Below are 17,281 nucleotides of genomic sequence, written 5' to 3'. Positions count from 1 at the left end.
CCTCCACCCCCTCCCTCAGATGGCAAGCAGTCCTTTATATGTTGAATAGGTTACAGTATATCCTAGATACAAAATATGTGTGCAGAACCAAACAGTTCTCTTGTTGCACAGGGAGAATTGGATTCAGAAGGTATAAATAACCTGGGAAGAAAAACAAAAATGCAAGCAGTTTATATTCATTTCCCACTGTTCTTTCTTTGTGTGTAGCTGCTTCTGTCCATCCTTGATCAATTGAAACTGAATTAGCTCTCTTTGTCGAAGAAATCCACTTCCATCAGAATACATCCTCAAACAGTGTCATTGTTGAGGTATGTAATGATCTCCTGGTTCTGCTCATTTCACTTAGCATCAGTTCATGTAAGTACTTTTTTTTTTTTAATGTGTATATTTTCTTCAAATTTCAGTTGCTCAAATTTTAGTTAGACTTGCATTTTATCAATACCAAATAAAAATATCAAAATATCAATATTTTTCATATGTTAATATTAATAAAATATTAGATTGTACTATTCCACCTTCCATTTCTGTTATTTAATTGAAGTGATTGTGGTCCATTTTTAATCTCTTGGGGGGAGGGAGATAGGCTTTGTCTAGTTCTTCATGAGAAGAAAAGTTCCATGACTAAAAGTCACTATTTAAAAGTCTCTAATTAAAATTTAAAATCTCTATTTAAAAATATAAAAAATGTGAATCATTTTTGATAAGGATTCAGACTCCATAGTCTGAGCCCATAAGTAAACCTACACCCACAACTTGATTTCCCATTTTTTAGGTTATCTGAATGTGCTCCCCAAGCCACAGGATGTGTTCACCATCCCTCATAATGCAATGTGCATATTCCAGTCCCTGGACCTTTCCTCTTGTCATATCTCTGATAATTCCCTCCTCCCTGTCTAGAACATCCTTGGAGACCCAGATAAGATAGTCTTTCTTCCATATGGCTTTCTGTGATTACTCCTGGTTGTGGTTATTAACGGAAAATTAATAATGGGCTCCAGAGTCCAGTAGCACCATTGAGTTCCCAAAGGGGATGTGGTCAATAGAAACTCTAGTGTAGAGGGACTGGGAGAGGAAGAGGTATGTGTCAGCTCTAATTTCGAGCACGAACTGGAAAATGGTGCAATCAGTTCAGACAGCGCTGGAAGGAAGGAAGCCTTCCCTGGCTCCTGAGCTTGGCCATACCTCTTAATAAAGGCCTTATTCCCTAATGCTGGCTCTTATTTCTCCCACTTGTGGAAAAGCTTCAAAATGCTTCACATGCTCTCTGGATTCCCTTATCACTTTCAAGTCTATGATCTGCCACTGCCTTTAATCTTCCAATCCTGGCCCTTTGGGGTCCATCTAGGTCACTCTACCTTCTTTCTGCATGACTTAGACACCACTCACAGGATGTTCTCCTGAAACTTGCATTTCAATGGTGATGAGCATCAGTTTCAAAAAGGTCAGTTTGATTATATTGGCTAACTCTCTTTACATTTCGACATCATTTTATTTTCTAAAAACCACAATCAAATACTATATTTTAATGAAAGGGCTTTTGTTTTTGTTTTTGTCAGTACCAGGTACATTTTCACTTCTCTGGCTTATTGCCTCAATGGACATAAGCTATAAATTTCATTATTTGAGACAGCCTAGATTTTTGTTGCCAGTATCTGTTTCAAAGGTCTGATTCACTAGGCTCAGGGAAGTAATAGATTTATTTCAGGTCAAGGGAAGCAAACAGAAAAAAAAATCATGATTGGTGTTTCTGATTAGTATAATTTGTATTACTTTCTCACTCAATATTAAACTGATATTATTCTATGAGTATAAACATTATTTACCTTAATGGGTAATTTTTGAATAGGTTATTAATTCTGACAGTGAATCAATTTGTGCATCAACATTGTTATTATCAATAATATTGGTCTGTCATTTGCATTTTTCCATCTGATAATGATATGTCAAGAGATGAAGTCCCGATTTCAGTCTTTTATTCACCATGTTCTATTTCTTGGGTGCCCATTATTGAGATCTGCTGACCTTTTTTGGACTTTTACCCTTTCCTGAAATGGAATTGTTAGGGCTTTCTCTATTCACCATCTGGGCCAATATATCCTAACTCCAGCCTTGGCAAGAGCTGGAATAGTGACACAATAAATCTTTAGTTTCATGTCTTACTGGAAGTAATTAAATGTTTGCTTATTTACCTTTTGCTAGCAGGGCCAAAGGTTAGCCAACAGTCTTGGACAAGCCCTTTCAGAAATGAGTGATCCTAGCAAATTTAGTTGCTCTCAGAGAGCTTTTTTTTTAACTAAAAATTTTACATATTCACTTTGAACTTGAATTTAAAAAAAAAATAAAATAAACTTCCAACCCCATGAGTTAAGTTAAAAAGGTTACGTAAGGGACAAGGGTTGTTACCTATTCTGGTGTACATCTTATATTACAATAAATATAAGATGTATCCCAGATTAGATAATGAGCATTATTGGAAAAAGTTGTTGGGTCAACCTGGAATGACAAACTAAAGGATTTATTCATGACACAGGACAAGTAGTGATCTTGCAGGATTCTAAAGTAGCACAAGGGCTCACTTTACTATGGTATTTCCATAATATTATCCAATCTATCCAGAAAAAAATTTTTCTTTTTAGAAAAATCTAAGAAAAACAAAATCAAAGAAAGGATATGACAATGGATTGAGGTATGTATGAAAAACAGAAATAACAACTGAGAGCAGAGAGGAAAAAAGAGGTATTTAAATACTTTTTCATTGTTTTTTCTTTTGAGAATAATGATCTTTGGACTGGAAAGGGCATAAAATACATGGTTACTATAGAAATGGTCCCCAGTTAATATATAAGGGGATACTGAAAGAGTGCCTGTGGACTCTTGATGCATTTAAATCACCTGACTTTGTTGAACATCTTATATTACAATAAATATAAGATGTGTACCAGATTAAGTAATGAGCATTACTAGAAAAAGTTGTTGGTCATCCTGGAATTTCAGCTAAGGGATTTATTCATCACACAGGACAAGTAGGGGTCTTGCAGGATTCTAAAGTAGCCCAAGGGCTCACTTTACTATGGTGTTTCCATGACGTTATGCAATCTATCCAGAAAAAGTCTTTCTTTTGAGAAAAATCTTCTGAGAAAAACAAAATCAAAGAAAGGATGTGACAAGGGATTGAGGTAGATATGAAAAACAGAAATGATAACTGAGAGCAGAGAGAAAAAAGAGATATTTAAATAATTTTTCATTGTATTTTTTGTTGAGAATGATGTTCTTTGTTCCAGAAAGGACATAAAATACATGGTTACTATGGAAATGGTGCCCAATTAATATATAATACATGGGATACTGAAAGAGTGTCTATGGACTCTTGATGCATTTAAATCACATGAATTTGTTGAGCTACATCCTGGAATATTGAAAGAAGTGAGAGTTGGGATGGTTTTGAAAGTTCAAATAAGATAGTAGAATATTGGGGTGGGGTAAATGCTGTGCAGATATTCATCAAAGGAAAGATAGTGGGTTCTATAGACAGGTCTTCTTGAACTTTTTCCACTTGTGACCCCTTTTCAGCCAAGAAATTTTTACACAACCTTGGGTAAATGTTTACTGATAATAAGTTAAAATTTTCTTGGATCTCTGTGGACCTTTCTTTCCCTTCTCCCACACAGAGTCACACAGAATTGGTTAACCAGGACTGAGATGGTTTAAATGCAAAAAAGGTAGAAATGTATGTTTGTCTCTTCAACTACATATGGAGAGACTCCTCACACACATACTCAGTCCTCTTGTTTGCCTCAGGAAGTTAGGAAGATTTAGGTATGGAGAGGCTCTTCTAGAATGGAATAATTAGAGAAGGTCTCATGGAGGAAGTAGCAGATCTGCTGCATCTTGAAGACAGGTAGAGAGGAGGAAGCTTTGTATGCAAAAGAAATAGCAGAAGCCAAGTTTCAGGCACAAATGAAAATTAGAAAATGAATAAAGTTTAATTCAGTTGAGCTTTGTCTAAACCTTATAATTTTCTCTGGGTTTGACCACTCCAGACCTGAGTTCCTTTATCTAGAAAATGGAAATAAAACGTATCTCATGAAGTTTTTGTGAAGCTCAAATAAGAAGATCTGTATTAAGTGCTTTTTAAAAAAAACATAGGAGCAGCTAGATGATGCAGTGGATAGAGCACCAGTCCTGAAGGTAGGAAGACCTGATTTCAAATCTGATCTTAGACACTTGACACGTCCTAACTGTGTGACCCTGGGCATGTCACTTAATCCCAAATTGCCTCAACAACAAAACAAAACAAAAAACCCCCATAAAAGTAGCAATTAAAAAAACCAAAATTATTCACATTTATCTATCTATCTATCTATCCTCTAGGTTGGATATAATAAATCATAGAGACTGGAATGCATCCATGACATTATGTGTCTGTGATTGTCTGGTTTGATGTATTATGTCATTCATTTGCTCTATTTTTCTTTTCTTGGCACTGAACAAGGAAGAAATTGTGCAAACAGGAAAATCACCCAAAATATGCAAATTAAAGATTTTGCAATCTGGGAAAATGATAGATTTTTGGTTTTGGTACTTATTTCTAGGAAAAAAATTTTAGGGGGAATTCCCCAACTTACCCTGGCCACAATTGGCCAACAGAGTCACTCCCTATGGTGAAAGATTTCTATAACTATCGGTCTCTGTCCAGTGCCCAGCAGGCCTCAGAGCTAAGTCTCCCCACCAAGATTGAGAAAGGAGAAGGAGCCTCAGGTGAGCTTCTGTTTCTTTGAGACTCTGCCCTTCTTTCTCCTCCCTTTCTCATATCTAGGTCCTTGTGGGCAGGTTCTTTGTCTTTTATTTCTTTTCTGTGGCTTTAGGACTAAACAAAACTGTTCATGTACCTGTAGAAGGTGATTGATCACCTTGAGAGCAGGGATGGCTTCCTTTTTGTGCATTTTTTAATCTCCAAGGAATAAGGATGAACCTGGCATCTAACAAGCACACTGTCAAATAGTTTTTTGAATTGAATTGAATCGATTGATAGATCACCTCCTGAGAGCTGCCTGTTGACTACCTGACCTCTGCAGGAGAATGGCAAAATTGGGAGGAAAGTCCCCAAAAGCTGAGTGGTGCCCTCTCTACATGGCTTTGGGGTTTTCCTTAAAGCTGATTGAACCCGGTTAGAATGGAGGGATTGCTGTCAGTCCAAATAACTTTGGAGATGTTAAACACTTCCTTCAGAAAAGAAAGGACTTCACAAATGTGGAGAAAGGAATATGAAAAAACCCACCAAATAAAAGAGATTTATGAGCACTGGCAGGTCTCCCTGAACATCCATCTGCTTCCTTCTTCCAGCCTGACAGGAGCAATGAAGCTTGTCCCAAGTCTCTTTCTCTTCTCCCTGGTCCTGGGTGTCAACAGCCAGAATTGGTTTCAAAGCACTGTGGATTTCCTCGATCAGGCTCGCCTAGGTAAGGGCTCTAGAAGAGCATGTCACCTTTGATAGAGTTGCTTTGCATGAGCAGGAAATGATGAGAGAAGGGAGATTATCTTATCCACATTAAGAAGATGTTTGCAAAGAAAAAGGGGGAAGTGGGAGCAAACACAGCCAGAAATAGACTCTGGTACCTGAGCAATGGCAAAGGCAAGGTTGGTAGGTTTGGTCCTTCGCCACTTGTCTCCCCACCCCCCACCTGATGGGAAGAAAGATCTTTTAGTTGCATTGGTGAGCCCCATGGTTATGAAACAAGAACGAATCTTTTGCTTAACTCAGGATAGATTTTGATGTTTTGGATCTTCTCTGAAAGTAATGGAGCAATAATAAAAGAGGAGATAAATACCACATTTTCAGGGGGAAATTATGTTTTCAGAGTCCTTTGTTTCATATTTTAGATATTATTAGCCCAGTGAAGCGCTATAAGGTTCATCTTGATTTGCCATTTCCACTGGGGACCAGTGGTGGGAAGAGATGCTTTCCCATGCCATCCATTTCACAAAAATCTTGAATCTAAGGGAAGTCTCACTCCCCACTAGAACCAGGTCCATATTGCCAGAGTCCTGCTTCTGATTCAGGCTGCCTCTGCCATTGTTCTGCCCCTCTAGGTGCTGGGGACATGTGGAGAGCCTACCAGGACATGCGGGAAGCCAACTATAAAAATTCAGACAAATACTTCCATGCTCGGGGGAACTATGATGCTGCCCAGAGAGGACCTGGTGGGGCTTGGATAGCTGAAGTGATCAGGTATGAATTTTTGAATGGTCCTGAAATGGAGCATATTTGGCCTATCTGAGGACTCCCAGAAGCTTCCAAAAGCTGAACTTCCTGAGGCTGCTCCTCTTTCTATTTCCCAGTGGCCAGAGCAGGGTCCTGAGCAGTAGCTTTCAGTCTTGTCTGAACAGCAGAGAAAAAAAGCAAGGCTTCATGAGCTGTCAATATTGACCTTGCATCAAACGAGAGGCAGCTTGGGGAGAGGATTTGGTTTTTTCTTTTAAAGCATTTTTTATTTGTAGTTATTCTGAACTTGTCTGACACCATCACAGGAACATTTCCATATAGAAAGAATAACAAAATGGAAGTCTTTATCTGTCACTGTGAATCTCTGTTATTGCCAATTGTAAAAGCATATTATCTATTCAATATGTTAGTCCCCAAACTGTCCTGGTTGTCAGTGTCTACCCATAATTTCCTTCTGTTCCCTCTGTGCTTTCTTAGATGCTTCACTGATGCTTTTCTTTCTTACTGCTCTTCTTTCTTTTTTTTAGTAGTAGTTTATTTTTCCAAATACGTCTAAACGTAATTTTTAGCGTTCATTTTTGTAAGACTTTGTGTTCCTATTTTTTCTCCCTCCCTCTCTCAGTTCCCTTTTCCCAAGACAGCAAACAATCTGATATAGGTTATACATCTACAATCCTTTGAACTATTATTTCCACATTTTCATGTGCAATAAAAATCAGCTGGTCTTCTTTCAAACTCTCTTCTCTGACCATATTATTACGAAAACTTTCCTCCATAACAAATTAATAATGTCAAAGCTAAATTAATACAGATATTTGCTTTGTTGAGAGTGTATATCTTATACTTCCCATTAGCTTTCTGTCAACATGTGAGAAGCACATTTCCTCACTGATCTTCTGGAGTTTTCTATGTTCACTGAGTGGAAATGAGGCCCTCGTTTTTCAAATTTCTTTCTCTTTACAATGTAATATCCATTGAATAAATGATTTTCCTGGTTTATTCATTTTCTGTCTATACCCATTCATTGAGTATAGACCCAAGTAGTTTTCCAAAATGGCTGTACCAATTCACAGCTCCATCTACAGAAAACTAGTCTGCCTGCCTTCTATGGCCCAGCCCAGAATCATCATTTTCCTTTCTGGTTATCTTTTCTAGTATGATATAGATGAGGTGGAGTCTTAAAATTATTTTAATGTATATTTCGTTTACTATTAATGATTTGGAATTTTTTTATATGACTACTGTTTTCTTTTTTCTTTTGAGAACTTTCCATTCATAGTTTTGGACCATTTATCTGTTGAGCAAGGGCACTTGTTCTTATGTAACTCAGTGAGTATTGCAGTTATCTTGGACATTAGACTTTTGTCACAAAGACTTTTCTCCCCAATTAACTGTTTCTCTTTTTATTTACCTTCATCCCTTTTATTTGTGCAAAAATTGCTCAATTCTTTATGATTGACATAGCCTATTTTTACCTTTTATTATTTTCTCTACTGATTTGTATAAAACTTTTCCTTTTCATAATTATGAAAGGTATAATTATGAAAAGTATCCCCTTCCTTCAATTTGTGTATTATTTGAACTTTTATATCTGGGTTTTATATCCATTCAGGAGTCACTGTGTATGTGTTCATCTAGATCAAATTTCTGCCTATCTGCTTTTGAGTTTTTCCAATAGTTTTTGTTAAATAGTGAAATCCAACTCTACTTATCAGGGTCTTTGGCTTTCCCAAACATTAAACTACTATACTTATCTATATTTTGTGTACTTAATCTGTTTTGCTGATCAATTTTTCTTTAAAAAAAAAAAAAGCAGTATGAAAGAGTTATAACCATTATTCTTTTGTACCATAGTTTCAGAGCTAGAACTTGTAGGCCTCCATCTTTCCCACTGTTTTTTGTTACTTCCCTTGAGCTTTGTCATCATCCATTCCTCCAAATGAGTTTTGTTATTTTTTTTCCTAATTCTGTAAAGTAACTCTTTTTTTGTACTTCGGTGTGGTACTGAGTAAATCAGTTCATTTAGATAGCATTATCATCCATTAGCACAGACTAAGTGAAAATTATTTCTTTCTTTAAAAAGCAGTTTAATTTTATTTTCATTTTTGAATTCTTTCCCACTAACCTTGTCTTCCTCCACCCCCTCAGAAAACAAGAAAAACCCACTACAAATTTTATAAGCAAGCAAAATCAATTCCCTCCTTAGCCATGTGAAGAGGATTTCTAAGCCACTTATTCCCATTAGGCTGATTCTGGAAGGCAAAGGCTGCCTGGCAGGAGCTGAGTTGTGCACAGTACAGAATTAATCCCTGAGCTCCAGCTTTGGGGTGCCCGATTACACGGCAGTACCACCAGCCAAGTGTCTATCTTTTTTTTTTATTGTGTTACCCTCTTTCTCATCAGAGATGAGGGAGATGGAGACCCAGATGGGCAGATCTAGAGCCAAACCACTGATTTCTTTAAACTCCTTATCTTTCAGTGATGGTTGAGAATTCTTACAGGGAGGCAGCTTCGACAGAAATGTGGAAGATTCCATGAAAGACCAGGAAGCCAACAGATGGGGCCGAAGTGGCAAAGATCCCAATCACTTCAGACCAGCAGGCCTGGATCCCAAATACTGAGCTGCTTTCTCCCTCTTGTTTCTTCCTCATATTTTTGTGAGATCCACTTGGAGTCAAGAGCCTCCTGGGTGCAGATAGTTGTAGCTGCTGCCATGTAGACATTCAATAAACAGCATTTCTAATCCAAAATGAGCCTGCCTGACTCTCTTTATACCCAAGGTAAGCCTGTTATCTATGACACTTTGACCCTGATTCTAGCTCCTGTCAAACCCCAGATGGGCATTATACTTTCTAGTCAGTCTGAACCTGGTCTTTGAGTCACTCTGTTCCTGATTTTTGTTGATGTTCTAGTCACCCAAGAGCATTTGTCTAAGGAAACCTAAAATAATATAAATAGAAAATAACATAAACAAATAAAATAATATAAATATAAAATAAAATAATAAAAATAAAAATAAAATTTGGGAAAAAATATGGTCTCAGAATAGACTTCCAGTTAACACTCCATTGCTATTCCACTTGATATTTTTCTTCTATGTAATAATTCCATAACCCCCAGTAACCTGTTCTTCTTTGCTACTGATTGCTTGGATTCTACATTTCTCATACTCAGCTATTCCCAATATCTACCTTCCTTTCTCCAATGGCCAATGCTAATATCTAACCTTATTGATTATTGACTATTACCCTCAGTATTCTTTCTCTTTGCTCCTTTGGGGGCATTTACTTGTATAAAGAACCACTGGAATCTACCTCTGATTATCCATTCTCCAGTGTCTAGCATCTTTGGGTTTGTCCCTCAGTATTTGTACCATTATCAATTATTTTAAAATGTTGACCAAATAGTGATGGCCTATTCATCTTAATACTTTGAACAACAACAACAATAATAACAACTAGAATTTATATGATGATTTAAGGTTTGCCAGGCACTTTAGAAACTTTATTAAATTTTATCCTCACATCCCTGGAAAGTAAGTGTTATTATCATTATTATTATCCCCATTTTACAGATGAGGAAATTCAGGCAGACGGGTTAAGTGACTTACTTGCTAAGAGTAACATAGCTAGGGAATGCTATGATCACATTTGACCTCTAGTCTTCCCAACTCTTAGTTTCAATTCTTACCCACTTAGCTACTGGCTAGCTACTTTCACCCTATGTTTCTCCATGTCACATAACTACAGCCTTATGCTCAGTTTGTGGTATCCAATATCTGCCCTTTTAATACTTCTACAGATTAGTAAATTTGCATAATAGAATTTATGTAAAGTGAGAATTATCTATATTGTATTTCATGATATTCTTTTCTTTTCTGTAGTTCTGATTAGTCTTATATGAAGTATCCCACCTGAGTGATCATCCTAGTGAAGTATCTTGGGATTTGAGCTATTTCATTCTGTTTGTTTGCTTGCAGCCTTTTTTCTTTGACCTAGAAACTCTCAGTTTGATTCTTGTTTCAGGAGGGGACCAGTCAATTCTTCTTCTTTTTTTTTTTTTTTATTTTGCCCACTAGTTGTAATACATCTGATTAGTTTTACTTTATGATATCTTGAAATATTTTTGAATTTTTGTTTGATCATGGTTTTTAGGGAGTGTGATGATTTGTTAATTAACCTGTTTTTAGTTCAATTGTTTTTGATATTAGGCAATGCATCTTAATTTTTCCTTCTTTTAGCGTTGTTGTAATATTCTTGGTTGTTTTATTGAATCACTGAGTTCTATTTATCCAATTCTTTTCTCTCAGAGAGACTACTACATGTTTTTTTTTTTCTCTTATAAGCCAATGTGTTCTTTAGGAGATCCAATTTTAGTTTTTATCTCTTGTCTTCTATTACTCTTGGAGTACTTGCAACCAAAACATTCTTTTTTTCTAACTCCCTGTTCTTCTTGGGGAGTTGCTTCAGTGTTCTGGGTTCACATCTTGGGTTTTTCTTTTTTTGTTGTTTATTAGTTGTTCCATTTTCTTCTGCATATACACATGTATTAACTTTTTAAATGCACATTCCTTTGTGAATCATGATGGGAAAGAAAAATCAGAACAAAAGAGAAAAACCAGAGGAGAGAAAAAGGCAACAGGAAAAGAAAGTAAACATAGCATGTGTTAATTTACATTCAATCTCTATGGTTCTTTTTCTGGATGCAAATGACATTTTCTATTCAAAGTTTATTGGGACTGTCTTGGTTCACTGAACCACTGAGAAGAAACAATTCTTTCATAGTTAATCATCACCTAATCTTGCTGTTACTGTGTACAATGTATTATTAGTTCTTCTTGTTTCACTCAGCATCAGTTGGGTTTTTCTTAACTAAGAGTATTTATTGTGTTAGAAGTTTTCTTTCTTGTTTCCTCTTGCCTGTAGACAATTCCTAAATTGGGATTTTGTGCCAGGAATCACTTCTGCCACCGTTTGCTTTTTAAGATGAGGTGGATTGGTTAGATACTGTGCCCTTTGCATCCTGTATTCCATTGCCACTGCCTTGCTTCAATTTTGGATAGAACACCTAGTTTCTGGTTCCCCATTTCCTCTGGTTACTTAAGCAGAGTCCATCTCTGTCTTGTCTCTGTCTTTCAATTACCTTTTGCGAGTTAGCTTTCACTCTGCATTGGTCCTGAGAGACCCTGATGAGATATTAGAAATCACCTTGTTTGAAGCCTTTTAGAGGGTCCCTGGGTGCCTTTATTTAATTTTTCTCTCTTAGAATTCCTAGGGTGGTAACTAGGATCGTTAATCTGCATTCTAGTGGGATCTATGATACTGCAAACCCAGACACCTCTCATCCCAGTCTTCTTGGGTAGTCACCTATCAGGAATTGCCTATTGCCCTCCGCTTTGTCTGGGAAGGATATCAGAATCACAGTTAGTTTGAAGGCTCCTGGGACACCCCAAAACATATATTTTTCAGTTGCGTCTGCCAATTTCAGTCTTCTTATGATACAAGGGCTTACCATCAATTGACCCAGTCCTCTGCTACTTCTCTGACAATCCAGGGCTGGGATCTTCCTGGATTCAGGTCTTTTCTTTTTTTAATCCAGAAAACATGGTGACTTGAAATTTTTTTGGTTCTTCTCACCGGAGTTTCCATCAGCTACAGACAATTTCCTTGTATAGTCATGGACTAGATGGAGGGGTTTACTTTGGTTTTGTTTCATGGATTTTTGCTTCCTCTAGCTTTTAAAAGTTGGGGAGGTTCTTCGGAAGCTAGGTTCAACTGCAACTTTTCATTCTTCATCTTGACTTAATTGAATTAATTTTTATAGCTGTTATTGATCAGTCGTTTTAATCATGTTGATCCTTTGTGACCCTGTTTGGAGTTTTCTTAGCAAAAATATTGGAGTAATTTGCCATTTCCTTTTCTAGATCATTTTTAAAGATGAGGAACTGATACAAACGGGGTTAAATGACTTGTTCAGGATCACACAATTTATAATTGAAACTGGATTTGAATTCATGAAAATATTCCTGATTCCAAACCCATTGGTCTATCCACTGTAACACTTAGCCGCTCCCTATCCTAAACAAGGTTGTGAACAATATGGAGTAATGGAAAGGAATAATGCCATGGCTAATTGTGTTAGAGTATTTCCTCCAAAAAATTAATCTATCCATTCTGGATTTGGGAAGTAATCAAGGGAGCTAGAATCATTGACACAATGTAAAATGCCAGCTACTATTTCTGGACACTTGTTTCAGGTCATCTAATGGTTAGATTCTCCCTTTCCTGGGGAGGAGAATGAAAGGGGAAAGGAGAGAACAAATATTTAATAAATGCCGACTCCGTGTAAGGCGCTGTGCTAAGTACTTAACACATATTATCTCATTTGATCTCTACCCACAAACCAAGCAGGTGCTATTATTACAACCCAATTTACAGTTGAGGAAATTGATAAACAAGTTAAGTGACTTGCTCAGAATCACAGCTAGTAAATATCTGAGTCTGCATTTGAACTCAGGTCTTCCTGATTCCCAGTCCAACAGTCTGTTCACTATACTACTAGCTGCCATATTGACTGTTAATACTGAGAACCTATAAACCAAATTTATTCCCTTACTCTTATAAATGTGTAAAATTTACAACTTGCAAATCAAAAATATCAGGGCAGAATGTCCAATTTGCTTTTGAGAGACTCTGGAAGCCATCCAGACTGGTCCTCCCATTTTTACAGAAGAAGACTAAGGAATTTGTTTAGAGTTACAGAGGAATTAGTCTTTTGACTCCAGAGGTCATACTCTTTCTATGGTACCACTCCTTCCTATCAATCAGATTACTACACATTTCAGCAAAGTCTAAAATAAAATATTTCCAAATTCTAACTGAGAAGTCACTCATTTTAAGCAGCTTTCAATTTAACCAAATTTCAGTCTTGCCAGAGTAGAATGTTGTACATTTTAAGGGTTTTGAGTTGTTAAAGAGACACCTTTATTCTTCAGGGATATTTATTAGTGTATTTGCATTAATTAAATCTATGAAAGGGAGTTGAGTTGGGAGATATTTATATTTTATCTCACTACTCAAGAAATATTGCTTCTATTGGGACATGGAGGAAGGGTGAATATTTCTCCCCCAAAGTTAAATCACACAGTCCTCACCGTTGGGCTGGCCCAGCTGGTTTGCTGAATACAAAAGAACAGGTCCTCTATGTGACAAAGAAAGGGCTGTCTCTTCCTGGTTCCCTTGGTGATGGAGTAGGAGGGAGCTACCAGGCAGGGGTCCAGGTGACCAGTCGGAAGGGATGGTTTCTGATAGCCAGGTTTCAGGGAGCCACCATTGTTCACAGCACCAAGATAATTGCCAAGAGGACCCCAAGGGAGGTGAACAATTTGGCTTCTCTCTCACCTGGCCTATGGCCTCTTGTGTTTGATTGTCTGGGATCACTTTTTCATGTTTAAAATTAAAGAAAACATCATCTCCCAGACTTGCTGAAATTCTAAATTCAGTCCAAGAGCTTTCTCAAGAGCCAGGTGAATGAGCTTATTGATGAATAATAATAAGACTCTGAAGTTGTCACACACATTTGGGTTTGTTCTGGATATCAGGAGCTAGGAGTACCTCTGAACATGAGAATCAAATATATCTTACTTGTCTGTTGTGTACATAACCCAGAATAAAACACAAATACACTAATACATAGCAAGTACATTAGAAAAAGCATAGCTAGAATATATAGTAATACATGACAAGTACATTAGAAAGGTCATAGCCAGAACATATACCATTATAGCAAGTGCATTAGAAAGGGCTTAGCTGGAATACACAGTAATACATAGCAAGTGCATTAGAAAGTCAAAAAAACAAAGTACAATGCTTATAGATATCAAGAAAGCCTCCAATAATAAATAAATAGTTAAAAGAGAGAGACAGAAAGCCTCCAATAAAGAAGTAACACCTGAGTTGAGCATTCCAATGTGGGCAGAGTGTACCTAAGGATATTCCAAGAACAAAATGGGAACAAAAGTTTGGAACAAGGAAAGACAGAACTTCTTGGAAGAGGACAAAGCAGTTCAGGTACAGTGTTGTCGGTGCCCTAGGGAAACTATAGGTGATAATGTTTGGAAAGGTGTGTAAGGCTGTAGAATTGTAATACTTTTCACATTGTAGAGGTGAGGAAATAAGATCTAAAGTGGGGGAAGTGATTTGAGGTAGGAGTGATCAGGAGAGAGAATCAAGATTTTCTTTCTCTGGAGATTCAGAAGAGTATATGTCTTGTGATTTTTGAGTGTGAGTGTGAGTGTGTTTGTGTGTGTGTGTGTGTGTGTGTGTGTGTGTGTGTGTGTGTCCCTGACTTCTTCCTGCATGTATAAGCTCCCACATATTTAGGAGCATACATCCACACACAATATATTCTGCCCTGGTGATATATGCCAAATGCCCTAACAAATGCAAAGTGAACCTTAAAGTGCTATGCAATGCTATAGAAATACTAGCAAGTCTTATTTCAGATGAGGTTGACTTTGCCTTTGATGATAATTCTCCACAAAAAGGAAAGAGCTCTAGTTAATTCTTGCAGCTCTACGGATCTCTAGGTCTCTAGATCTAGGTCTAGATTTCTAGATCTCCCTAGATCTCTAGGGAAGCAATGGGGCGGACAGCTGCCCCTTCCCTTACTTCCCACTTGGTTACCTTCAGGATCCATTTCTAGTGGATGAGCCAATACCTGTGAATCTTTTCTATGGCTAGCAGTGTCTGGCTTTGTCCCGACTCCTCCTCTCCACTGTCACCGGCTTTTGTCTCTGCCTGCCTCTTCTCCTCCCCAGAGCCCGGGACACCGACTCCAAGTCTCCAGAGAAACTAAGTAGGATCACATTGTGTGTCTGACTGCTACACGGTCCGTCCTTCTGCACTGGCCTCAAGGTTTGGGGAACCAAGGAGGCTGCTCAGCAGAACGACCCTTCGGGACATTTTTCTTCCCCCCTCCCCCTTCCCCCATCCTCATTCAGTCACATGGTGTAGTGGGTGGGGACAGACCTCAAATTGGAGAAAATTTTGTCTTCAAACTTCAGTGGGTGTCAGCATCCCGAACTAGGAGGGCTCTGGGTCGGGGGGTGGGGGGTGGGGGGGCGTGGTGCCATGCCATGGATGTGTGTGGAGGCTGGAGGCTGTGTGGGTTCTGAGTTCCAAGGAGCAGACAGAGTAGCGGTGATCCCGGGGTCTGCGACTGCATGGAAAGGTAAGATGGGGCTCGTGTCTGGGAGGGAGGGGAGAAGGCATCCTCATTCCCCCTTTGATGAGAAGCTCCCCCACGCCCACTGTCTTCGGTTGCAGACCCAGGTACTCGCCAGGTCCTGAGGCAGAACTCCAAATGCAGGAATGGCTGGGATCTTCTCGCTCCACCCACCTACTCTCCCCTTCTTATCTCCTTTCTATCATCTTCTCACCTCTCCTTCCTGCCGCCTCCCTTCCTTTGCAACCTCTCCCCCCAAACCCCCGCCTGCCTTCCCCTCGCCTCCTCTGCTTTCCTTCTCTCTCCATCTCTCCCTCTTCCCTCTCTTTCCATTTTCTCTGCTTTCCTACCCCTCCCCTCTCCCCTCCTCTCCTTCACATCCTCTTCCTTCCCTTCTATCCCTTGCCCTGGCCCCTCCTCTGTCTTCCTTTCCCCCTTCTCTCTTTCTGCCCCTTCATTGCCAGCCCCCTCAAAGGAGTGTGAGAGGGAGGTGGCTTAAGGACGAAGTCAAGATGCCCCCCCTTCCCACTTACGTCACGAAGCCGCGGCTATAAAGTGTGGAGCCGGAGCCGGAGCCCGCGAGAGGCGGGCGCCGAGGCCGGACCGGAGCGCAGGCATCCCGAAGCGGGCCGGGCCGGGGCTGAGCCGGGATGTTTTACTCAGGGCTTCTGACGGAGGGGGGCCGCAAGGAGGCCGACATGCGGGAGGCTGCGTCCCTGCGGCAGCAGCGCCGGATGAAGCAGGCTGTGCAGTTCATCCACAAGGACTCGGCCGACCTGCTGCCCCTGGACGGCCTCAAGAAGCTGGGCTCCTCCAAGGACACGGTGAGTGCCCCAGCCCCGGGGCCACGCTCGGACCCTGTGGCCGCCCCGCTGGCTGGCCCTCCCCGCTGCCTCTCGTCACTGTCCCGTCGGCCACACCGGCTGTCCCTGCTGCCACAGAACATATTCTCTCTGTCACCATCTCTCGTGGTGACTCTTGCCTGTCTCTGGCACCATGGCCGTTAGGGGGGAGCTTTCTGACTGACACTGACACGTTCATCTCTTGTCGCCATCCCCACTAACGCTGGAGATCATCCTTGCCAGCCGGGATAACCTCGTCTCTCTGCGTGTCACTGTCACCCTGTTTCCGTCCCCATAAATCCTTTTTTGCCATCACATCCTTCACTCTTCTCCCTCACTCTTGCTGTCTTTTCACTCCCTCTCAAGCTGTCAGGGCTGTTGCCACCTCTGCCACTGTTTGCTTCCTCTGTCTTTCACTCACTCTTTTTAGCACTATCTGCCGATGTCACCTTGTCACCAGTGGCTTCTGCCTGGTCCTCCTGCTCCTGTCCCTCTGCCCCCTCTCCCAGCATCCCTGATGTGCCATTGCTTTTCCATTTATTTCTCTCTCTTCAATCTCCTCTCTTTGAATCTCTATTTTTTTTTCCCCTCAGAGAAAAACAAATCTGACCTCCCAGAGCCTCCTCACTTTCCTTCCCTCTTCACCACCACCCGGCTCTTGCAGCCATATGCCTTTCCCCCACTTCCACTTTATTCTTTTTAATAATTTCTAATCAGAATCAGGCAGATTAACATAACAATGGAGGAAAGCTTGGCGCTCTCATCTGCTGGCCCAGCTGGGCTAAGACTAGGCTGGCCTGATGACTCAGGTCATAGGGACTTTTTTTTATAGGTGTGAGCTGTTATGGTGAGAAGGGAGGAAGATGGGAAAGACAAAGACTTAAGGGAACAAACACCTCCAAATGGCTTCTAATATCCCTTCTCCTACATTATATATTTTAAACCAGAACTCTTAGGGATGATGGTTTTCCCAACAGCTCCTGTTCCTAGT

The 17,281-nt window shown here is 39.8% G+C and overlaps 1 protein-coding gene, 1 long non-coding RNA gene and 1 pseudogene across 4 annotated transcripts in view; 2 read left to right on the top strand and 1 right to left on the bottom strand.

Moving 5' to 3' along the window:
• The window catches only part of LOC127541035 (uncharacterized), a 116,607-nt gene that overhangs the window by 23,045 nt on the left and 76,281 nt on the right, over positions 1–17,281 (bottom strand). The gene's annotated exons all lie outside the window — the stretch shown is intronic.
• On the top strand, positions 4,690–8,973 carry LOC127541031 (serum amyloid A protein-like; annotated as a pseudogene).
• The window catches only part of NRIP3 (nuclear receptor interacting protein 3), a 32,429-nt gene continuing 30,502 nt past the window's right edge, over positions 15,355–17,281 (top strand). Inside the window, exons 1-2 of one of the 2 annotated variants that reach the window (XM_051966085.1) lie at positions 15,355–15,454; positions 16,112–16,272. In XM_051966085.1, coding sequence (XP_051822045.1) covers positions 15,355–15,454; positions 16,112–16,272 — 261 coding nt within the window. Of the gene's footprint in view, positions 15,455–15,549; positions 16,273–17,281 lie in introns of both variants that reach the window. The other variant, XM_051966086.1, reaches the window with a different exon arrangement.

The sequence above is a fragment of the Antechinus flavipes genome, chromosome 6 (assembly GCF_016432865.1).
Source record: "Antechinus flavipes isolate AdamAnt ecotype Samford, QLD, Australia chromosome 6, AdamAnt_v2, whole genome shotgun sequence".
NCBI classification, from domain to species: domain Eukaryota; kingdom Metazoa; phylum Chordata; class Mammalia; order Dasyuromorphia; family Dasyuridae; genus Antechinus; species Antechinus flavipes.
The sequence above is the reverse complement of the archived record's forward strand: the minus strand, read 5'-3'. Positions and strand labels throughout refer to the sequence as shown.